Source organism: Mirounga angustirostris, unplaced genomic scaffold (assembly GCF_029215605.1).
Source record: "Mirounga angustirostris isolate CCGP_5_RB_7025 unplaced genomic scaffold, mMirAng1.0.hap1 SCAF_13, whole genome shotgun sequence".
NCBI classification, from domain to species: domain Eukaryota; kingdom Metazoa; phylum Chordata; class Mammalia; order Carnivora; family Phocidae; genus Mirounga; species Mirounga angustirostris.
In genome coordinates this window covers 51,159,556-51,184,660 of record NW_026991721.1, presented here as the reverse complement: position 1 = coordinate 51,184,660, position 25,105 = coordinate 51,159,556, and the positions used below count along the sequence as shown (strand labels likewise).

General features: G+C 46.5%; 1 protein-coding gene across 12 annotated transcripts in view; it reads right to left on the bottom strand.

The window, feature by feature from the left end:
• TENM4 (teneurin transmembrane protein 4) overlaps positions 1–25,105 on the bottom strand; it is a 719,612-nt gene that overhangs the window by 58,939 nt on the left and 635,568 nt on the right. For all 12 annotated transcript variants that reach the window (XM_064576841.1, XM_064576836.1, XM_064576846.1 and 9 more), the window contains 4 exons: positions 12,693–12,812; positions 6,945–7,206; positions 4,108–4,375; positions 1,596–1,739 (listed from right to left, as the gene is read on the bottom strand). In XM_064576841.1, the coding sequence (XP_064432911.1) occupies positions 1,596–1,739; positions 4,108–4,375; positions 6,945–7,206; positions 12,693–12,812 (794 nt within the window). The remainder of the gene's footprint in view (positions 1–1,595; positions 1,740–4,107; positions 4,376–6,944; positions 7,207–12,692; positions 12,813–25,105) is intronic.

The following is a 25,105-nucleotide window of genomic DNA, read 5'->3' as shown; positions in this document are numbered from 1 at the left end:
AGATCTTTAATTAACCTTATTTATTTTGTATTTAGTATGAACTTAATTTTACTTTTCTCCACCCGTTGAGCCAGTTTTCCCAATGCCAATTTCTACCATAACTATCCAGCCTCCACTGATACCTGAGGCTACCCCTGTCATGGACCAGTTCCTATGTATGCATGGCGTGGTCATCCACAGAGATCCATCCTGTCCCCATCCTTATTCTGCAGCTACAGAAGCCCTGCTGTCTGGCCGGGCACAGGACGATCTAGGGCTGCCTACACTTGGCGGGTGACCAGTGGTGTGGAAGAAGAAGTGGGGTGGGCAGCTGCTGGGAGGTGGAAAGGGCTTGCCCTCAGCCCTTCTACTCCTTGCTGGCTGGGACATGAATAGGAAGGCCAGAATTAAGCAGTCACCCTGAACCATCACCTTGGGTTTGGAGGCGCGAGCAGAGCAATGGGAGGGGAGGAGCCCGGACCTCTGACCCCGCAGAGTGCCAAGCCAGCCCTGGGCTCTCTCCTTCCAGACTTGGAGCTGAATGAGAAACAAACTTTTAACTCATTTGGAATTCTGTTATTTTGGCTTTTCTGACGTGCTTAGCTGAAACTTGTCCTCCTGACTACTTACAGGTCAGTTTCTGAATGCCTTGCTCTGTCCCCTAGAGTCCATTTATCTGCTCCGGTACCAGCACCAGCACAGTATTGGAGACTGTGGTTTTTCTAGGATAGCTGAATATTGGGCAGTGCCTCTTTCTTCTTCTTATTTTAAAGGCTACCTTAGCTATTGACAAATCTTCATGCTATCATAAATTCTAGAATCAGTTTGTCGGTTTTTCCTTAAACCATGTGGCCGTTTTGATAGGCATTCACTGCACCTTCAGATGAGGTGGGAGACATCATTACCGTATTTAGTTGTCCCATCCCAGACCACAGTCAAGGTGAGCTATCTAAAATATAGAGCTGATTGTGGCACTTGCATGCTTGGAACCTTTCACAGGCTTGACATCTGCCTCTGAATGAAGTTCAAAGTCCTAATCTTCTCAGCCTGGGCTCCAGCTGCTCCAGCCCCAGCTTTGGCTTTTGCTCTTGCCTTCATTTCATCCTTTGCTCAAACCACAGCGAACCTTCTCTCCAATTACTCTTCTTTCAGGCTTTTGTGCTTTGTTTGGCACATACTGTGCCTTCTGCCTAGAATGTTCTCCCTACTTGATATATAGGGCTAATCCTACAGACCTTTTGAGACTTAGTTCAGAGGTTCTCTTTGGAGAGAACCCTGCTTAACCAAGAGGCTGAGGTGCCCCCGTTCCATGCCCCAGGGTCCTGTGCTTTTGTGTGGGATGGCACAGCATGGAGACTGCCTGGGAAGCATCTGGTATCTCACCAGAGTGTCAACTCTTGAGGCCTTTCATTTCTGTATCCCCAGTGCACAGTGGTGACAAGCACAGAGCAGGCTCCCAAGGAACATCTCTGTTGACTAATCCTTCGGACGACTGATCACACATGAGCCCCTGTAATTTGAAGTGTGCATTTTTTTTTTATCTGGCAGGGCACGAAGGATATGAGACCAGGGTCACACCCGTGGCCTGGCTGCTGGAATTCTATTCACGCACTCACCACTTTGGATGTTGAGGGCGTGATGTTTGTCCAGGTTCCATCCTCCCAGCTTGGAAGCATCGATTTCATAGCCCTGCAGCACAGCTGTTCTTTTTTCCCAGAGGATCAGATCTGGGCAGGATTCATACTCATAGCCCACAGAAACTATAGAAAACAAAAGGTACAAAATGCACAGGTGAGCAAAGCCTCTGCTTTGGCTTCGATCTGCATGCAAGGCTCTGGCTTGTCTTTTGTAGGAAAGGAGAAAGGATCCTATTTCTCAGTGGGAACCAGATGTATGTGCAGTACTAACACAGAGATGCCGAGCCTGAATATCCTCTTTTCAAAGAGCAATTGTGCATTATTAGGAAAAGTTAAAGGAAATCCACTAACCACCTTAAAAAGGACCCAGGTGAATTGATTCCCGGGACATGATCCTCTAGTATGAAAAATACTTTAGGCACAAAAATCTTCACTGCAGCGTTATTTATAATAGTGCAAATTGGAAGTAATCTAAAAGTTCAAAAGGGCCTAGAGGTTGAGCCCATCAGAATGTACCCACTTGAGGAATATTATGCCACCACTGCATATTTTGGTTATGAAGATAATGGGGTGACACAGAAAATGTTTATGGAATAATGCTAAGTTGGAAAGACTGGTTATATACAGTATTATATCTGTGATTAAAAAAATCTACACACACACACAATTTTAGTATATGTGCTGCCGAAGCGAGCACTACACACACACACAAAATAACTATACACAAAGGAAGAAAATAAATTTAAATGTTAACAAGTAGTGGTATTATTTATAGAAACATATATGAATTTATTTATATTTTTTGTCCACTTATCAAATTTTTATGAATGATAATGATACTACTTTACTAGAGAAAAAAAATTCAATATTGTTTATAATGAATACATGGAAAAGGAGCCCAGTGAGGTACTTTGAAAGCTGGAGGTTGCTTTGAGGTCTTAAAGCTTGAAAATCCCCTGGTTTCACTTCTGTTTCATAAATCCAGGCCTCCTTGGAAGGGCACCAGGATGCAGGCTAACCAGGGCAGGCATCCCAAGGTTGGGTTTGTAAAAAAGCCTGTAACTGTCCTATGGAAAGGATCTAGCAGAGACAGGAATGCCATTTCTTTCAAGTATCCTCCTGTGCAGACACTATTCGCCAAGTGGGCAATATCTTATCACATGTTCAAGGCAGGACTTAACCACTGGGCAGCTTCTGAAAAAGTTGCCCTAGGTGCCATCAAGGGTTGCTGGCCAAATACGGCAGGAGGGGAATGCCCACAGGAGCATCTTCCCTGTAACCAGGAGTCATGCTGAGTCCTGCTAGCAGCCTCTCCCCCTCCTCCTGGTCACCTGTCAGCTCAGGAAAGTGAGCCTCTGCCCTTGGAAGTCCCACTGTGCAGACGCTTCCCTTTTTCCCCGGCTGGTGGACACGAAGGATACTCATTTCACCCGAAGAGGTTGTGAGGTTTCATTGTTTTTGAAGAGACCCCAGAAGTAGTTTGAGTTGCAGAAGGGAGAGTGAACGGAGAGAAGGCATCTTTCCTCCCAACATGCCCTTGCGAGGTAGGGTGGGATGCCCAACTAGGGGAGGTCTGCAGTGAGTCCAGCTCTGTTCCTTCCTCATCCATCCTTGGGGAGCCCCCTCACCTCTCTGCTTCCTCTTGCAGACATTCTCTTCATGACTACCTGCCTGCCTTCCCTCCCTTCTTCTCTTTCTTTTTACAACATGATTTCTCCTCTGCTTCCTCATTCTGCCTTTGCTGAATCTAGCAAGGGTATGAAATTGGAGCAGGGTTCAAGATGAGAAGGAATTCCCTGGGCTAATCCTCTCCATGCTTGGCGGGGGGGACTAGCCCTGCAGGGGGTAGGTCTGCCAGCAGTCCAGCTCTGAACCCTTCCTGGGACACTGCTCTATACGGAAGCTGGAATGAGCACAGCCCGCCCCTGAAGGCCCACGTCTCAGTGGGGCTGGGACCCACGTGAGGCCACAGTCACCTTCTGCTTCATAAAAATAGACAGCAACAAGGAGAGAACCTCTCTGACTGCAAATGACCTAATGAGACAAATAAGCCCTTCTGATGAAGAAAGAATCTTAGCTCCTGCATCTCAAACAACTGAGGAAACCCAGGAGCTCCAGACTCGCACATTTTTAATGGGTGCTTTGGGGCCAGATGGTTGTGAGGGGCCAGGTCAATGCCCACACAGCTCTATCTTTGTGGCACAAAGCCTCTTTTCATCCATCACATACCACTACAGTGCTTTGCAAGGGCCCTTTTGGTTTTGTGAGCCCCTTTTTTTAAATGATCAACTTTTTTACATTCAGGCTTTGAGTGCATTCTTTGAGGTCATGGATGGTCCCTGAACAGACTTGGAGGCCAACTAAGCTGTTGGTACTTCTGAGAAGAGGAAGGGAGGAAGAAGAAACAAGGGAGATGGAGAAAGAGCCCCGTCCCCCCAAGTGCTACTGTCTCTCTGAGGATGGCCTTGAGTCCTGCAGCTGAGATGCTTACCAAAGGCTTCTGAGAGCCCAAACACCTTCTGGTTGTAGACGTCTGTCTTGTCCCATATGAAATAATAGGACAAGTCCGGGGCTGCAGCAAACCACTTCCTGAAGAGGCGGCCCTCAACGGCCACCATGAGGTGCACCTTCATGAGGTTGAAGGGGATGGTAGGGTGGGTGAGGCTGATCCTCAGGACAGACTTGTAGCCAGGGGTACGGCTGCTCAGGTAGCTCAGCCTCATCTTGCTGCCAGAGATAGCGATTTCCTCCTGCAAAGCCTAGAGAAACAGATTACACAGCAAGTGATGGTCAGGGACTCACGGGAGGAGGGGAGATGTCAGGCGCCTGCACTCTGGGTGACCAAGAGGCAGAGGAGGAAGCAGAGAGGGGGGCCTGAGGGGAGAGGAGGAGCAGGAACTAGAAAAGAGAGGAGAAGGAAGAGGGGGAGGCAGAGTATGAAGAGGTGCAGGAGGAGGAGGGAACCAAGAGGTGGAAGGCCTGGTTTCCAAGGCCAACTCCCTGTGGTACAACCCTGCCTCAGTGAGCCTCGGGTTCTCCCCCATTCAGCGGGGATGAGGACGCTCACCCTGTTGCATTACTGAGAGGAACACGTAGGATAACGTGTGTAAAATATTTATCGTCATGGTGCCTCTCATTCACTGGGGATGTCATCCGAGAAGCTCATGTAAGCTGTTGAATCTCAGTTTCCTCTCCTTTTCACTGGTGTGAGGACGGAGTAGGGTCACATACAGAAAGTGCCCAGCTCATAACAGGGGCTCAGTAAGCGGGACGATGGTGCTGTTACTGGTGCTGGTCCTGGGACTGGAGAGAATAGGAAGAAAGACCTTTCCCTCAGACTAATGCGGACAGCTGCCTCAGCAGGAAGGATAGTGTCTCCCTCAAAACTTCCCTAAAGTGAGAGCCTCCAATGGCTGTCCTCTTCAGGAAAGTAAACAGACCGTGAGCGGTTGGCCAAACAATTATGCAGGGTTGAGAGCACAGCCTGCCGAGGACCTGTGGCCGAAGCCCCCCCCAGCTCACCACGGAAAGAGGTCGAATTGGCGGCATGGAGTTTCCGTGCCCCGGTTCACTGAAGTGCTAGATGAACAGAATGGTGGGGAAGGCGGCACTTGATCTACTGGGTGCAGTGGGCTCAGTTCCAAGATGGAAACTTGAAAATCAACGCCAGGATGCTCAGGCACATGGCAAGAGCAGAGAACTTTTATCAGCTTGATGCTCTGGGCTCTGTTTCAAGAAGGGGACGTTAAATCAATTGAGGCTAATGCATCCATTAAAAGGACAAAAGAATCATTCTATTCTTGTGTTCATGGAGAAACTGGGCCTTCCCAAAGAAAGCTTTTTCCTTTCTGTCCATTTTGTATCATAGATGGATGTGAACTCTCTCCCCACCCCATTCTGAACACATGAAATTTTAGGGCTTGGGCCTAAAGCAAAGCAATCTTTCTAAAAAGCAGCTTGCAAGTTCTAGGCAAAGCAGGCTCTGCACCCCAGTGAACCACAGGTAGGGTTCGGGTGCCATCCTGATGCTCTCATAAATATGTATTTATCCTCAACATACCCTTTAAAATGTACATCTCGTAGTGCTTGCGAAGGCCAGCCAATGATAGGACTGGGAAAACCCAGGAGCTTATTTTCTTGTGTTTCATGAATCTGATAATAAGCAAGGTTTGTGACCCAGCTGGGCTTGCAGACACCCAGCCCAGGGAGCACTGTGAAGAGGGTCAGACCTTTAACCTCATCTGTTCCAAAGTCCCTGCTCCTGGGAAAATGTCTAGCTGGAGCTGAACCAGGGTTGAGTAACAAATTACTTCTCTCCAGCAAGCTCTGTCTTCACTGACAACCATTTCAAAGGAAAGGTCAGCCTGGTAGTTGAGACAGGAGACAAGCACTGCATCTCTGAAAAGGAGTGAGGGTTTCAACTTGTGGGTGCAACGAGAATTTCAAAATGGTCGTATGTCCTTCTTGTGGGCTGGTGCCTGAAGCCACTCACAGAGATGTGTCTGCTGGGCCAGGCATGGAACACACACACAAAAGTGTCTATGCTCCCTGCTCCGTGGGCATCAGCAACCCATTAACACGCACACGGCCTGAGCCCTGGTTGGGCAAGCGAGCCAGGCTGGGGCCTCTCCCTGCTGTCTCTCCTCTTCCCCTGGCATTTGTTCCCGCCATGAGAAATTGGGCTGGGATGGCGGGAGACATTTAACTCTGCACAGCTCTGTTAGGCAAAGAATCTAGCTTGATTTCCATTCAATTAAAATGCATCTTTTCCCAAATTACTTCCTTTTAATGATAATTAAGTAAAGCGATGCATGTAGACTTTAGCCAAAGCAATCCTTGACTGGCATGAAGGCGGTGTGTGTAAAATAATGTTAATAATAATAATACTGGCTAAAATTTATTGAGCACTTACTAAGCACTACACATTGTGTTAAGCACCTCATATACATTTTCTCATTTACTGTTTCTTATGATGCTCCTCTGTCCTACTCCTTTAGGGAGACCCTATCATCATAGTATCATAAAAAATAATCATAAATATTTTTTACAATAGAGGGGGACATTGGAGGCGGGGGCGGGGTGGAGGAAAGTGGAAGGGAACTGGATGGAGGACGAAAGGGAGTAGGAATTCACTCTGTGCTGGAGTGTGCCAGGCACCTTCAGGTGCTGGTGTGTTTTAAGTGTGTAAGAGGGTGCTGTGAGGCCTGGCAGCTGGATTCTGCAGGGTGCGCTGATGGGATCTCTGCAAACCACCCCCCCGGCTCTGAGACTCTCCTCCCCACCAATGGAACAAAAGCATGGAGAAATACAGTTAAGAAGGCTGGGTACCTGAATTTCTGGAACGATGGGGCCTTTCTCTGCACAGGACCTGGCGAAGGACGTCAGTGGGGATGGGGACACGACAGGGTTGGGGCGGGCGAAGTTGCTCAGGTCACAGCTGGGAATCTCATTCTCTTCGTGGCGCATGATGATGGTCTCCATGACAAAGAAGCGATCCCAAGGCAGCCAGAGGGTGTGCTCCTGTGTGATGAAAGGTGCCCGCTCGAACCGGAGGATGATGGCGATGCCGCCGTTTGTGACCAGGTCAAAGCTGTTTGGGAGGGGAGAGATGGAAAGAAGAGGGGAGCAGGAAAAGCAGGAGACAGGCGATGGGGGGGTGGGGGGGCGGAGAGACAGAGACAGGAGCAAAAAATTACACCAAAGGTCTGTGTACTTGTTGAGGAGACCCTAAAACTTAAAGACTTCACTAAAGCCACAAACAGTAACAGATTCCAGAAAGCATTGTTTGTTTTTTCGCAAAAATGATTCATTATAGAGATTTTACCAAAACCAACATGAATAATCACTGCTATGGAGAGTCATTTGCCAGGACAGAGGACAGATGATAGGCCTCTGCCCTGCTGCTTCTGGTACTTAGGGCCTCTTAGGGCTGAAGCCCAGGGAAACGTCAGCAGGACAAGTTGGAACAGATCCTACCCTGTTATTAGGAGTCCTAAGCCTAGTCCTGCCTCCGCTGTGAGATACTGTGTGATCTTGAGTACATCGCTTAGCCTCTCTGATCCTTAATTTTCTCATCTCTAAAATGGAAAGGTTCAAATGGATTTTTTATTCAAGTATAGTTTACATACAGTGTTATCTTAGGTTTAGGTGTACAATATAATGCTTCAACAATTCCATACATTTCTCGGGCTCACCTAGATAAATGTATTCTTGATCCACTTTATTTTACCCTCCCCCCCGCCCCCCCACCTGACAACCATATTTGTTCTCTGAATTTAAGAGTCTGGGCTTTTCTTTCTTTCTTTCTTTCTTTTTTTTTTTTTTTACTTTGATTGCCCCTTTTTCTCTTTCTTTGTTCATCTGTTTTGTTTCTTAAATTTCAAATGGATTATTCTTAAGTCACTAAGATTCTATGACCCCATGGCAATTTTAGCTCTGATTGTGATAGATGAGTCAATACAGGCCTCTGGAATTACAAAATGGCTAAGCAATTCAGGGACGGGCACAATTAGAATGACAGTACATGAGAAGTGGGAGAAGGAAGAGGTAGATTGCCCTGAACTCCCTGCTGAGGCGAGATCTCTGGCCGTGTCCCTGAGAGCCGGCCACCCAGCCTTCGTTCATGGACCTCTCCCAGTCTGATGCTTTTCTTCTACAGAATCACCACCAAGGGGCCATTTGGTTCCTACTTGCATGCTTCCGGTGTTGAGGAACTTGCTATATCCATGGCATGACTGTCCCGTCTTTGGTTAGTTCTGACTGTTAGGCCTTTTTTTTTTTGGGAATTGAGCCTGGGTGCCTCTCCGTCTAGCTACTTAGCCATGGGGCCTTGTTCTACCTGCTGGGGTGACTTCAAACTGGAGTGTCCCTTCTGCCTTTGACAGTAGTCCTTCAGGACTTAGAAACAGTGGTTCTGTCCACCTGCCACCTCCTGGCTCTGATGTCTGGAGAAAGTCCTTTTAGCTACTACTTTAGGATACATTTTCTTTTTTCTTTTTATTATTATTTTTTCTTCCAAATTTGTATTTAAATTCTAGTTAGTTAACATATAGTGTAGGGGTGCCTGGGTGGCTCAGTCGTTAACGTCTGCCTTCGGCCCAGGTCATGATCCCAGGGTCCTGGGATCGAGCCCCGCATTGGGCTTCCTGCTCAGCAGGAAGCCTGCTTCTCCCTGTCTACCCCCCTCTGCTTGTGTTCCCTCTCTCACTGTCTCTCTCTGTCAAATAAATAAATAAAATCTTAAAAAACAAAACAAAACAGATAGTGTAATATTGGTTTCAGGTGTAGAATTTGGTGATTCATCACTTACATGTAACACCCAGGGCTCATCCTAACAAATATCCTCCTTAATATGCATAGGATGCCATTTTCTTTCTTTCTTTTTTTTTTTTTAATTTTATTTATTTATTTGAGAGAGAGAATGAGATAGAGAGAGAGAGCATGAGAGGGGTGAGGGTCAGAGGGAGAAGCAGACTCCCTGCTGAGCAGGGAGCCTGATGCGGGACTCGATCCCGGGACTCCAGGATCATGACCTGAGCCAAAGGCAGTCGCTTAACCAACTGAGCCACCCAGGCGCCCAATAGGATGCCATTTTCAAGGCCTGTCCTCATCTTGCTTTTTTGATTGGAGAACTCCCGCTAACTCCTTGGCCCGACAGAATTCTAGCTCCCTCCCTTGGGCTCCCAGGGCACCTTGTACACTTCTCCTCATGGCCCACTTATACTGTGTTTAAGGCTCCAGCCCGGGGACAATGATTCCTCCATCTTTCTAGAACATAGCGCCATGCTTGATGGTTATAGTTTACCAAATGAATGCATGAGTGATGCTGCCAAGAAGGAACACCCTGGGTTCCTTCTTACTTTGGCTATTATTATGTTACCCCAACATTCACCCATGCAGTTGGTTTTAGAAACTCTAACATAGGACCTCACCTTTGTCCCTAGGGATGGGCTCACTGCTCCAGCCTGCTCTTCCCTCTTCTAGGGATTTTGCACAACTGCCCTGATCTGGTGCCAAATCCTGCTCTTGGTAGACAATGCCCCCAGATTCAGGTTTCTAGGCTCCAGAGCCTGACTTTTCTGTCCTTTGCTGAAGCTTTTTACCCACTTGGCCTGCTTTTCAAATCACTCAGCCCTTTTTAGACCCACACTCGGGTAGAGGAAGTGGGACAGCACCAACCTTCAATAAGCAGTGAGAGAGTTTATTTTGAATCAAGAGTTTAGGTTTCAGCTCTCTAGAAGAATATCCATGGTTTGGGGAAATACCCAGAGAACAACTTTCCTGTCACAGAACTGAATAGCATCTGTACTTTGACAGAGAATCTTTAACCATCGCACAGAATTTTGGCCCAACTTACAAGCTCCTTTCATGAGAGGACAAGTGTGGGGAGGAAGTGAAGACAAACATGAAAAGATGGATTCTCGAGGTGGTGAGCAAGCTGGGGGCAGCTGGCCTTGCCAAGAGCTGGGTGTAACTGGATCTTGCCAAGAGCCAAGCTGTGGACATGGGTGTGAATCCAACCCCAAAGGGAAGGCCTCGTTCTCAGATGAAGCCCAGAGAGCTGAAGGCCGGTTCAAGCACTGCCGCTTACGTAACATAGGTGAGTTATGTCACCTGGCTGAACCTCAATCTCCTCATGTAAAATGAAGCTGCTGATCATAATCACTTGGCAGAGTTATTAATTAATTTTTTTTTAAGATTTTATTTATTTGCGAGAGAGACAATGAGAGAGAGACAGAGAGCATGAGAGGGAGGAGGGTCAGAGGGAGAAGCAGACTCCCTGCTGAGCAGGGAGCCTGATGTGGGACTCGATCCCGGGACTCCAGGATCACGACCTGAGCTGAAGGCAGTCGCTTAACCAACTGAGCCACCCAGGTGCCCAGAGTTATTAATTAGATAAGGGATAATGGATGGGAAAAGCCCAGGGTCCCAATCCCAGGACATCATGCTCCGTATAACCCCATTTTTCAATTCAACAAGCCTGAACTGCCTCTCTTGTCTGCTATTCTTTTAAAATTTGTCTTCGTGACTTCTATTTTTCATCTTTTTAATGATCTCTGTGGCTCTGGGTGTCTAGTATTTCAGTATGGTTGTGTGTGGAAGGGGACCTGGGTGAGGAAGGGTAGGATGGGGCCTGCCTGGAAAGTGAGGGAGACAAAGCTGTGGTAGAATTGCTCCCCGGACTTGCATATCCTGTTACCTCCAGACAACGTCTCTAGCCTTATGGGTTCCCCTGCGGTGTGAGAGGTACGAAAGAAGGCGAGTCAGGGAAGTGGGAGGGAAATGGGCAAGACGCTGCCCATTCACACATAACAAACTGGAATTATCAGGCACCTGGAGAATACGTAATGTCTCTCTTATATGTGATACAGTGTCTACACTGGGAAGAAAAGTCAAGCCCCATAAAGCACTGGTGAGAACTGCTTTGAAACTCAAGCTCTAAGTGTCAGCAACTCTGGTTCTTAGGACATGATTTAGTAGGCTGATGACCAAAATGTGGCTGACACTTCCTCCCAGGCCCCCCCATGCTGTCAAGAGGCCATAGAGATCACGGGGGCAGCACACACGGGAGGAATCCAAGCCTGGAGGGGGTAGAGTGGGCTTTTCCCAAGGGCCAGCTAACTTACGTGACTCTGGGGTGTTTTACGGATCCACCCTGACCCAGCAGAGCAGGGCAAAGGACTGACGGTTTGCCATCTCACGTGAGTGAGAGGCACGTTTCATGGCAAAAAAAGAGCAGTCCCCGCGGCATTTTGATGACTGTTTCACAGCAGGTAATGATGTGGCCAGAATACCTGTTGCCTAGGATACTCACATCTGCCATTTCCATAGAGCAGGTAGCCCCAGGCTGGCAGGTGGTAAAGACAGCATGAGAAAGGATACTCTCCCACGATGTAGCGAACGTCTGTACTGACGTGCTTCCTGGGATGGGATGTGTACGGGGCAGGGGGCTGTGGTCTGGGCTGTGCCTATTATTCCCAGGACTGGCTGCCAGCCCCTTCTAGCTGGGCCCCTTCTCATTCCCGGGGCGGGGGGGGGGTCCCCATGCCAAGCTTGCCACGCTGTCTAAGAGGCACACATGTCTACAAACAGATGAGCCTCTACTTCATTATCACCTCGGCCGGGACATGTTCACATCTGATATTGGATTAAAGAGGTGCTAAAATCAATCAGGCTGGGGCATAATTTCCAACACAGAGTGAAAATCAACCTTATGGGCCCACACTTAGCCAGATGGCCTGCCACCACCTGATTTTATTAAAAATCGGGGACCTGTCACCACTGACAGCCTAAATATTCCACTTTCCTCCTTCCCTTCCCCTTTTCTCCAAAATACTCCTTTGGCTTGTACCGTAATCACCACCTTCTCATCGTTTAATAATTAGTAATTTTAATAAATGGCTAATATTTATTGCATCCTTACCTTGTGCCAGACCCTGGCAATAAAGCAATGAACCAGGGTGGGGCAGGGAAAGTAAGATTTATTAAACACCTACTATGTGCAAGGTGCTTCCATATCCATCACGGAATGTAATCTTTACAACCAGTTTGTGAGATGCTAGTATTAGGACCACTCACCAGTGAAGAAGTTGAGGCCTGGAGAGGTGAGGAGAACTGTCCAGCAAACGGAGGAGCTAGCATGACTGAAGAACCTTTACTTCCCTCTACAGACGGTTCTCACAGGGACCCAAAGGGCAGAGTTCTGGCATCACCCAGTGGCTTCCACAGACCTAGGTGGTTGCACTTGGAAACCACACAGCAGGAATGATAACATTTCTGGAGTTGTCTGGTCTGTAGAAAGTGTGGTCCATGTGATAGTATTTGATATTATAAGCCATGGAGCAGGATAATATGTATAAGGTGCCCTATGCTTACTCTGAGAACCAGATGAGAAGAAACCGCTTAATTTTTAGCCAAGGGGACTTAGGCCAGAGTCACTCACAGCTAGTGAGTTCCAGAGCTGGGCCTCTGAACTCAGGTCCCATCCTCTTTCCACGTTGGTCATTCCAGCAGCAACCGTGTGGCAAGGCCACGAGAACAGGACCGTCACTCCCTGCTCCTCTAAAGGTCTCCTACCTGCCATCTTGCCTGCTGATTGTGTATCCAAAGAGAGGGTTATTGACGAAGCTGATATTCACACCAACCAGCGGGGTCCCATCTGACGTCATCACTTGACCACGAATGACACAAGCATGCCTGTGGGTAGAGAAGAGAGAATAACGTGATCTGCTTTGCATGCTCAGAACCCTGGCTGGCAGGGAAACCCTGGAGGTCAGATGACAGAAGGCAGGCTGCTCAGACATATCTTGGTACCCAGGGGCTCATCATCTTCACTCAAGAGGAGTAACAACCTCCTTTTTTTCATAGTGCCCCAATTTAAGACATCAAAGTGTCCTCGAAAGGCTTATTCCTGGGAGATGTTTTCAGATACCTTACTCAAAGGTCATTCTCTAAGGATACTATGTTATATCATAAGGAGATAAGCTGATACAGGAGGGCTGCACGGTGGAGTCACGCCTGAGAATCCGGAGTCAGCTCTGCCACTTTCGAGCTCTCTAAAGTTGCAAAAGTATGTGACGGCTCTCTGAGCGTCTTTTTTTGTATCCTGGTACAGAGTAAGCTCCATAAATGGCAGTGGTTATTACTGTCACTAAGAGTCTCACTGGAGGTGGGCATACAAGAAAGAGAACAGGAGAGACAGCAATTCCTCTCATTGGGCTTTAGAAACAGGACAGATGCTAGCATTCCCCTGGAGTGGGTTCTGGAACCTTTGGCATCTCCCAATATCCCCACTCCCACTTTCCCACTATATTCCAGACAACACACCCTCTGTTTTCCCCAAACCTGCCAGGCACATGTAGCCCAGGCCTCCATGTTTGTGCAGTGTTCTCCCACGTGCCACAGCTGTCACTCCTGCACCCCTCCCCCAATACTCCCATCCTTCATGACTCAGCTTCGAATGACCTCTTCCCTGAAGCCTGCCTTGATGGCCCCAATTGGCACTAGTTACTTTCTTCCAAAGCCCGACACAAACACCTTGCTACCCTACCACTTATACACGGTTCTCCCCTCCACTAGATCGGGAGCTCCTTGAGGGCGGGGTCGAGGGCTCTTTCTTTCCTTCTCTCTGCAGTGCCTGGAAATGCCTAATGAGTACTAGGTCATTGTTTCAAAAAAATGGTGGATTGAGTGAATAAGTGGGACAATTAGAGATCATCTAGAATGATGGTTTTTCAGATATATCAGAAAGGGAACCTTTTTACCAGATGATATTTTATAAGGACCCAACAAATAAAAACATGAAAAAGAGATTTGGGGTGATTCTGAAGGCAGCTCTGGAGTCTTAGTCTCAGGAGAAGCCAGAGAAAAGCCAGCTGGAAAACCACTGAGTTAGTGGAAGAGGAGGAAACTGAGGTCCACAGAAGTTATGTTATTTGCCCCCAAGCCACACAGCAGGGTAGTGGTGGAGCCAGGCCTCGAATCCAGGGCTCACAACTCTGGGTCCAATTCTAGACGAGTCTGCTTACCACTGGCAATGTGCTCAACAGGGTCAACATCCTAAGGTATCAGGGCCCTAGGGAGACAGCCCCCACAGACAAGACAAATCTGAGGCAAATACGCAGGCGCGAGTATCCAGACAATTTTTCCACCCGCCTCGGTTCAGAAGGCTCTTTTTTTCTGGCCTAGGGAAGAGCTACTGACGAGACCTGTGGGCATTCATAAAAAAAAAGATCTCAGACTCAGCCTCTGCTTTATTAGGTACTTACATCTCTACCTTCCTAGAGTGATAAACTTTTCTCTGTTTGATGAGAAAAGCAATTAACACCAGGCTTGTAAGCAGCTGGTCTCGCTAGTGTCAGCTTGTCCTTTCTGAAGGCAAGAACAACTACCCACAATGCAGCAAGCTCCCCTCCCCCGCCCCGCCCCGCCCCACCTCACCTCACTACACACAATCTGGTTAATGCTAATTCAGTCAGTGGTTTCCTTCCGAGGCCCTTGGTCTAAATGCAATTACATGACAAACAAGTTAAGCGGTGAGGCTCAGCAAAGACTCTCAGTCCTGCTCTGAAGGTCTCCCAATACATTTATGTGAAATTATCTCTCCACTAATGGGAAAGATTTATTCCATCAATTGTATTCAGCTGGTACTGAGAGATGCTTTCTTTAATGGAAGAAAATTGAATTTCTTATTGCTGGAACTTTGTCCTTCCAGAGAATTACTAACAGATCTCATCTCCCGGTGCTGGCTACTATCCAGCCTTCTCCTGACATATGTGCCTTCAGATTGTGCCTGGACAATTACCAGCCCTCTGGGGATGGTTTCCTTTTGGGGGCTGCCCTTGGCTGCTCCCCCTCATACACATGCGGGCCAGCCTCCTCTGATTTATCTCTCCTTGGGGATTTCCTGATAATTGGGAAACATTAAATCAGCACCATTTGGCTATCATGTAGCCTTCGCTTGGGCAAGCCAGAGCAGATGTAATTTTAGGCCAGGCTCCTGTGGATTGCTTTGGGTTCTGGAGAAGATTAAGTTGACTCCCCGTACCCCCGTACACCACAGAGGCCTCTTGCCAAAACAGGCATTTGGCTCAGGAATTAAGCCCTGGAGAAAAGCACTTTCATCCTCCTTCTGTTTGACCATGATTTTCAGTTGTCAAGAAGACCCAATTTAACATGAAGACTTCTCTGGGACAAAGGAGATGGGAGAAGTCTGCTCTGTGGAGACCTCTGAAATGTGTCTCCTGCCATGTGTTTTTGTCCAGGGAGGTTTGAAAATGTGTGGGTGCTGGGCCAAATGCTTTCCCATTTATTTAATGGACACCACCCATGATGTACTGGTAAACATTTAACAATCGGCTTTCAAAAGAAAAATAGCTTTAATTTGTAGCCTTTGCTTATTTCTGTGGTGTAAATACTTCTGCCGTGGCTGATTTCATGCTCTTAATGAAATGCCACTGAACCCAGAGTTGGGAAGAGATGCACGGGAGGACTCCATTATACAGTAGTTCCACCACAGAGACACAAGAGTCCTAAGAAACTCAGGAGCAAAGATAATAGTAAAATACAGTAAAATAATTAGGAAGTGATGGGCTTGGATTATTTGCTATCTTTGTTTTTAATATAACTTATTTACTTTTAATTTCATATAATTTAATTTTTTAATAACAGTAGTGTTCAAACACTAGCTTGCAGAATTCCTGAACATTTCATTCTCAGCTCCTGCGAGCTGGCACGAGCCAGCTTCTGTGCACCCCTGGAATACTGACCCCACACTAAGGGTCAATGTGGCTAAGAAATAGCTGCTGCTTTGACTCTGAAATTCTATGGTGGAAGACCACCTCGGTGAGAAATCATTAACGTGGGGTGCAGCTCATGGTCACACATTCGGCTCCCCGGCTGGCTCATATGACCCCCTCATGACCAGTCCTATGTCTGACACGTTTTGCTTTTCCTTGGTCACTGTCTGGGCATCATGGAGTTCTGGGTATTATTTTCTCCTTGTCCTCAGATTCCCATCTAAGCTGTCATCACCTCAGCGAGGCTGTTACGACTCTTCCTGGCACAATTAATCACCTCTCCTCTAGGCTCCTCTAGATACTTCCAAGTACCTCTTCATGGCCGTGACAGTCATAGAATTCTATCATTCACATATACAGAGCTGAATTTACACATTTGTGCGTACGAGTGAGCTGGAGGAGGGCTGGGACCACATCTTCAGCGGCTAGGGTAAGCATGGGATCTTGCTCCCTGAGTGTCATTTAGGTGAAAAAATGATCAAGGGCTTGAAACGCAGAGAGGAGAAACTTGCTCAAGGTCATACAGCCAAGACCTCAACTGGCTGAACTGATGCACCAAGCTAGGACTTCTCACTTCCAGGTCCTTACTCTCACCACGATGTTGTGTACCTGCAGTCACTGAAATTCACTTGAATTAAAAACCTGGGCACCTACTTCATAAGCTATGTGCTGGGGTTGTAAATGCATGAATTACAGTCCCCACTTGCTTGCCGGAGCTCCCCAGAGCCAATTTGAAATGCTGTCTTTGACACAAGTGAGTCAACACATGGGTTTGGCATATGTCAGGCAGCTGGGGTACAAAACAAGCAATTAGGTTGAGTGAACTCTGCCAGGAAGGAGCGCTCATGCCAGGCCAAGGGGGGAGGGGCGCATCATACATGCTGCCATTAGTCCAATCCCACAGGGCCTGACCGAGGTACCCTTACTGACACCAGTGAGGAGGAAGAGCTGCCTGACTGCTTCCTGAGCACAGTGACCAGGTTTGGGGTCAAGAGAGGAAACTGTTGGAGAGACAAGAACACCTCAAAACACAATCAAGCAAATAAGAAACGACCCTCAAGTGTCGGTCAGGGAGAGGTGGGAGGCGGCGTAGTGGAAAGCGCCCCGGGCAGGGAGTCAGTCCCTAGTTCTAACTCTGGTAACTAACGGTATGACTTTGGAGAGTCATCTGACCTCTCTGGACCGCCATTCTCAACTGCCCATCCAGGCTGAAATTTTTCCCATCCTGATGTCAAATAGAATCCAATGCATGTTTAAGAATGTATAATAGTGTTAATACAGTGCTACCCGATTTAGCTCAAGGAGCTCTATTCCACCTTGTTTCAGAATCTCCATGGAGCTGTTCCCTCTCTATGGAAGCTTCCGCCTATCCCGTTCACCTGAAAACCGCCTGCTTACCCTCGGGACCCCCGTGGAGCATTCACCAGGTGGCACCCCTGCTCCCGCCCCTCTGGCCTGCCTCTGTAAAACCTCAGCGCTGTCATGCCGTGGGAGCCGTCTTCTTCCCCGGCAGACCATGAGCTCCTTGAAGACAGGCGCCACATCACCTTCACTGCTATAGTCCTAACATTGAGCACAACTGATGCTCATTTCTAAGTGGGCAGAAGAACGCCTCCACCAAAACGGGTGTTTGCCCTGGAATCTGAACGCAGGGCACAGTGTAAGCTCTTGGTACATTATTTACTGGATGAATAAAGAACTGATGTGTTTCTGTAGCTGAAGGCGGGGGTGATGCCTGAGAACTTGCAGCCACATGACCTTGACAGGGATTTGGCCAAGGAAAAGAGGTCTGGAGGGGCTGGCCCTCTTTAGCTGGTCAGCCAACACGGCATCTTACCCCCGGGGGACCGGTCCCACTTCAGCTTGCAGCCCTACCGCTTGGAGTTGATGGCCTCCTTGCCTGCACCTCTTTTTTTTTTTTTTTTTTGAAGACTTTAAACAGTGAACACCAGGAATTAAGTTAGATTTGTGGGGCACCTGGGTGGCGTAGGCGTTAAGCGTCTGCCTTCGGCCCAGATCATGATCCCAGGGTCCTGGGATCGAGCCCCCTATCGGGCTCCCTGCTGAGCGGGAAGCCTGCTTCTCCCTCTCCCACTCCCCCTGCTTGTGTTCTCTCTCTCGCTGTCAAATAAATAAATAAAATCTTTTAAAAAAAAGTTAGATTTTTTATTCGATTCAGATAAAGGAAGGTGAAGGGAGGAAAGCTGTAGCTTTAACTTTTTAGTTATTTTTTTTTTTAAAGATTTTATTTATTTATTTGACAGAGAGAGAGAGAGAGAGAACAAGTAGGCAGAGAGGCAGGCAGAGGGAGAGGGAGAAGCAGACTCCCCGCTGAGCAGGGAGCCCGATGCGGGGCTCGATCCCAGGACCCTGGGATCATGACCTGAGCCGAAGGCAGCGGCTTAACTGACTGAGCCACCCAGGTGCCCCTTAACTTTTTAGTTATTAACTGAAAACAGCTACTGAAACTGGTATTCAGGAGAATGGAATAATCATTGGGATCTAGGTGGCAAAAAGGAACCTTCGCTTTTCTCCGATTTAAAGTATTGGTTACTCTGTGCCACTCTTGTTTATGCAAATCACTCCTTTGCATTACATACGTTAAATAGATTTTGTATGCCTGACTTACACGGATCCTTAAACTATTTTCAGCTAACTCATGCTGATTGACTGGGGATCTTTCCAGCATCTACTAGACTTTATTCAACATCTTGTAAGAACCTCACTTGGGCCCACATGAGAAGTCCCACTCCATGGCCCGTCAAACTACGCCCAGCAAGGGGGTTCCTATCAAAGCCTGATCCTGTCCCCGCCGTGGCCTCCAGGACCTTCCTTCCAGCCTGGCCACACCAGCTGGTCCCCTGTCCTTTCTTTCCAGCTCTCCATCTCAGTGAGCTGCCTCAGTTTCCTTAGTCAGCTTTTCTAGCCTGACGTCTTTCATCTATACACGTATTCTTGGGAACCCACTGGGTCACGACATGCTAGAGGGGCCCTTCCTTTCTAAACTTTCCTACTTCTCATTGTGAAGGTGAGGAAATAAAGTCTCGACAGGGAATGGACTTGCCCATTCTCTCCAGCTGCTGGAAAGCCAGGATTCAAATTAAGGACCTGTCATTTATCATCCATGAGAGCTCAGCAAAGTCATTTCACCTCTCAAACTACTTACCCTCTGGCACAGATACACACCTAAGTAGTGGAGAATCTCAATTTGTTTGCGCTGCCTTCACAATCAGAGTTCACGTGTCTGAGCAGGCTCTTTGGATCTATTTCTATTTATGAACGACTTGTACACATGTGCTGCCATCATTAGCTAACACCGGAAAGAATAACATGCATTTGGTGCAAGGTTTAATGGATAAAAATGCACACAGGCATACTTGGTTTTCTCGTGCTCCACAGATACTGCATGTCTGCAAATTGAAGGGTGGTGGTGACCTGGTGTCAAGCAGGTCTAACTGGCGCCATTTTTCCAACAGCATTTGTTTACTTCATGTCTCTCTGTGTCACATTTTGGTAATTCTTGCAACATTTCAAACTTTTCCATCATTATTATATTTGTTCTGATGATCTGTGATCAGTGAACTTTGATATTACTACTGTCATTGTTTTGGGGTGCCACGAACTGTGCCCACATAAGATGGTGACCTTAATTGGTAAATGCGCGTGCTCTGACCGCTCCGCCAGCTGTTCCCTGGTCTCCTTCCTTTTTCTCAGACTTCCCTGCTTGCTGAGACACGACAGTATTGAAATTAGGCCCATTAATAACCCTATGATGGCTCCTAAGCTTTCCAGCAGTTTAAATCAAAAGCTAGAAATGATTAAACTCAGTGAGAAAGGCTGTCGCGAAAGCTGAGGCAGGCTGGAAGCTAGGCCTCTTGCAAGAGTTAGCCAAGTTAGCAAAGGAGAAGTTCTTGAAGGAAATTAAAAGTGCTACCCCAGTGAATGCACGAATGAGAAGCACAGCAGCCTTACTGCGGGTATGGAGAAAGTCTGAGTGGTCAGAGCAAGGCCCTGACTCTCATCAATTCTATGCAGTCTGGGAGGCATGAGGAAGCTGCAGAAGAAAAGTATGAAGCTTGCAGAGGGAAAGAAGCTGTCGCCATAACATAAAAGTACAAGGTGACGCAGCAAGTGCTGATGTAGAAGCTGCAGCAAGTTATCCAGGAGATCTAGCTGAGATAAACCATGATGGTGGCTACACTAAACAATAGCTTTTCTATGTAGGTGAAACAGCTTTCTACTGGAAGAAGATGCCATCTAGGACTTCCATAGCTAGAGAGGAGAAGTCAGTGCCTGGCTTCAAAGCTTCAAAGGACAGGTGACTCTCTTGTTAGGGGCTAATGTAACCGGTGACTAAGTTGAAGCCAGTGCTCATTTACCATTCCAAAAATCCTAGGGCCCTTAAGAATTATGCTAAATCGACTCTGCCTATGCTCCATGAATGGAATATCAAAGCCTGGAAGACAGCACATCTGTTTACAACATGGTTTATTGAATATTTTAAACCCTCTATTGAGACCTACTGCTCAGAAAACCAGATTCCTTTCAAAATATCACTGCTCATTGACAGTGCACCCGGTCACCTGAGAGCTCTCATGGAGATGTACAAGATGAATGTTGTTTTCATGCCTGCTAATACAACATCCATCCTGCAGCCCATGGATCGAGGAGTCATTTCCACTTTCAAGTCTCATTATTTAAGAAATATGTTTCATAAGGCTATAGTTGCCATAGATAGCAATTCTCTTGGGGTCTGGACAATGTAAATTGAAAACCTTCTGGAAAGGATTCATTGTTCTAAATGTCATGAAGAATACTTGTGATTTATGGCAAGAGGTCAAAATATCAACATGAACAGGAGTTTGGAAGAGTGGATTCCAACCCTCATGGGTGACTGTGAGGGGTCCAAGACTTGAGTGGAGGCAGTAACTGTGGATGTGGTGGAAACAGCAAGAGAACTAGAATTACAAGTGGAGCCTGAAGATGGGACTGAACTGCCACAACCTCATGATAAAACTTGAAAGGATGAGCAGTTACTTCTCATGGATGAGCAACAAAAGTGGTTTCTTGAGATGGAATCTACTCCATCTGGTGAAGATGCTGTGAAGATGGTTGAAATGACTGACACGAAGGATTTAGAATATTACATAAACCAAGTTAATAAAGCAGTGGCAAGTTTGAGAGGACTGACTCCAATTTTGAAAGAAGTTCTATTGAGGGTATAATGCTTATCAAACAGCGTCACATGTTACAGAGAAACTGTTCATGAAAGGAAGAGTCAATCAGTGCAGCAAACTTCATTCTTGCCTTATTTTAATAAACTGCCAGAGCCGCCCCAGCCTTCAGCGACCACCACCTGATCAGTCAGCAGCCATCAACATCGAAGTAAGACCCTTGATCAGCAAAAAAATTATGATTCACTGAAAGCGCCGATGATGGTTAGCATTCTTTAGCAATAGAGTATTTTTAAATTAAGGTATATACATCGTTTTTCAGACATAATTACATTGCACACTTAATAGTCTACAATATAATGTAAACATAACTTTTATATGTGCTGGGAAACCCAAACATTCACTTGACTTCCTTTAGCGTAATATTCGCTCTATTGCAGTGGTCTGGAAACGAACCAGCAGTATCTCTGAGGTGAGCCTCTATTTCAAATAGTCTTCTGGCTAATGTTGAATCTTTGCATTAGCTATTTTTAGATTCTTGAAAATTTTGAATCTTGGTTACCTTTTGTGTTAGATCGGATGAAAATGATCATTATTGGTTTTAACTTCATAGAGGAGTTGACGAAGACTCTGTACTAGAGGTACCAGCTCTGCCATTGTTTTGTTTGCTTGGACTCACACTGTATTGTCTTTGATCTGTAGCTACTTTACAAGAATCTTTTGATGGCACTGGACCACTTTATACCCAAGTTTAGTTAAAACTAGATTTTACACACACACACACACACACTGTAGTCATGTTGTAATACACTAGAATTAAACCAGCAAAAAGGTCCACTGTCTCTCTAAGAGCACCTTGTTACCAACTAACTTTGGGACCAAGGGAGCAAATCAGTGAAAACCCAGTGTTCCACATGAATAAAACATTCGTTCTTTCTTATTTTTTTAAGATAAAAGTGAATATAGATGCTCTAATATTTTCTCCTTGTACCTCATGGACCACCCTGAGCACCCACTTTGGGACCACTGCCCTGCACTACAGTTACAATGGTGTGTGTTTGTGATTTCTTTTTATGAAATAATCTTGAATATGCTCTATATTATTATATTCAAAAGTCAACTTCTAGTTGTGCTTCATTCTTTTTAACTTATTTCAAAGCTCTTCCTGTTTTCTTCAATGACATTAGGTCCAAACCAACAGAATTGGATCTAGTCACTTAACTTTTAACGTTCCTGACTTACTGGAGGGCAGGGAATCGGACCAGATCTTCTCTTGAGGTGCCTTGCAAATCTAAGAGCTCTCCAACTGTCCAAACTTTACCACTGTCCTTTTACCATATCACCAGGGACTGTGCTACATAAGTCATTTCTGCAGTACCCCACTGTCTCCAGATAATGTCCAAACTCTTCAGCTTGGCACAGAAGACCCTTCAGGATCTGGCCCCTGCTGGCCTCTGCAGGCTACATCCCATTTTTCCATTCTCATATCTTGTGTTGCTGCCATGTTAAATTACTTCTCATATCCTTGTCTGGGCATGTATTTCCATGCCTCTCTGCCTTTGTCTCAGCTAGTTCACCTGCCTTGAATGTCTTTCTCATTCCTATTAACCTCTCCTTTAGGGCCTGCCTCTCAGTGAGGCTCTTCTTGATTTCCCTTGTACAAAGAAGTCACTCCCTCCTTTGGTGGCCACAGCACAATATACTTATCCCACTAAAGTGTATTCATTAGTTCAAATGTCTCCTCTCCTCTTCTAGAGTGCGAGTTCGTTGAGGGTAAGAACCATGTTCTTTACACCTTTGTAACTCCGGTGCTCAGCACAGGACTAGGTCCATAGGATGCATTCAGTAAATGTTGAGGAAAGAAATCAATGAATATCACATAAATGAATGGAAGAAAATGATGAAAGCAGATTTAAAATGAATATAGTTATTTCAATGAGCCCAAAGCGAAAAACAGATATATATGGGTTGAGGGAAGAGAAACGCGAACAGAGGTCTGGTAAATGAGAATAGGTTTCAGTTACTGGAACTTTAATCAAGCACCGACTGTGTATTACACACAGTGCTGGGCACTAGGGAAGATATTTATTCATCCATTTTCTTATTTGCTTATGGAAACTACAGGAGGGCAGTGCCTGCTGTTTCTGTTTTATTTCCTATTATATTCTAAGCAGTTAAATAACTAACAATAAATGAGACACAATCCCCTTGTCTGAGCAGCTCACATTCTGGAATGAATATAATTTGACTTTTAAAAAAATCCTTGTATCGCAGAAGACATGAACAGACATTTTTCCAAAGAAGACATCCAAATGGCCACCAGACACATGAAAAAGTGCTCAATATTGCTCAGCATCAGGGAAATCCAAATCAAAACCTCAATGAGATACCACCTCACACCAGTCAGAATGGCTAAAATTAACAAGTCAGGAAACGACAGATGTTGGCGGGGATGCGGAGAAAGGGGAACCCTCCTACACTGTTGGTGGGAATGCAAGCTGGTGCATCCACTCTGGAAAACAGTATGGAGGTTCCTCAAAAAGTTGGAAATAGAGCTACCATACGATCCAGCAATTGCACTACTGGGTATTTACCCCAAAGATACAAAAGTAGGGATCCGAAGGGGTACGTGCACCCCGATGTTTATAGCAGCAATGTCCACAATAGCCAAACTGTGGAAAGAGCCAAGATGTCCATCGACAGATGACTGGATAAAGAAGATGTGGTATATATATACAATGGAATATTATGCAGCCATCAAAAGGAATGAGATCTTGCCATTTGCAACGACGTGGATGGAACTGGAGGGTATTATGTTGAGTGAAATAAGTCAAACAGAGAAAGACATGTATCATATGATCTCACTGATATGAGGAATTCTTAATCGCAGGAAACAAACTGAGTGTTGTTGGAGTGGGGGGTGGGGTGGGAGGGATTGGGTGACTGGGTGATAGACACTGGGGAGGGTATGTGCTCTGGCAAGCGCTGTGAATTGTGCAAGACTGTTGAATCTCAGATCTGTACCTCTGAAACAAATAATGCAATATATGTTAAGAAAAAAAAAAGAAGAAGAAGAAGGTAGCGGGAGGGGAAGAATGAAGCGGGGGGGGCAATCGGAGGGGTGGACGAACCATGAGAGACGATGGACTCTGAAAAACAAACTGAGGGTTCTAGAGGGGAGGGGGGTGGGAGGATGGGTTAGCCTGGTGGTGGGTATTGAGGAGGGCACATTCTGCATGGAGCACTGGGTATTATGCACAAACAATGAATCATGGAACACTTCATCTAGAACTAATGATGTAATGTATGGGGATTAACATAAGAATAAAAAAAAATCCTTGTATCTAGAAGTAGAACTAGTATGGGATAAAAAGGGGGGCTGCCTGCCACGTCACGCCAGTATGACATACAAACATTCCTACTCTTACAGCCGAGCTCCAGGCTCTGCCCACGCACCCTCACTTTTGTTCTTCCGACTGGAATGGGGTTCAGTTTAGACTCTACCAGAGGCTTCCAGATCACTTGCTGGGATATGGAATAAACTCACAGGGAAGTACTCCCGTTCATTCAGAAAAAGCTTCTCTCAGACTGTTTTGTAGATATCTGGGGAGATGGAAAGAAAAATCCACGCTCTTTTTCAGACTAATGGGAGAAGTTTAATTTTTAAGCTAGAAGGGGCCTGGGGGTGACTGAATCCAACCCCCTCATTTATAAGTGAGTGTATGTGATCTCTGGAGCTGGGTGGGGATCCCCCCAACACACATCAAAGCTGGGGTGCTGACAGGGCTGTTAAATTACTTTTGACACCACCTGGGGGCATCTAGTGATAAGATGGCCCAGCAGCTACTAGCGTCTCCTGGGCCCTCAGGGTGGACTGGCTGCAGCGCTAGAAGCCACCATTCTGTGACCTCCTAGCTTCACGTGGCTGTTGAGTCCTTCAGATACTCAGGGAGCATGAGCTCCCAGGCCACAGGTCAGATCACCCAAGCCTGTGGGCAACCTGGCTGCTGAATGCTGA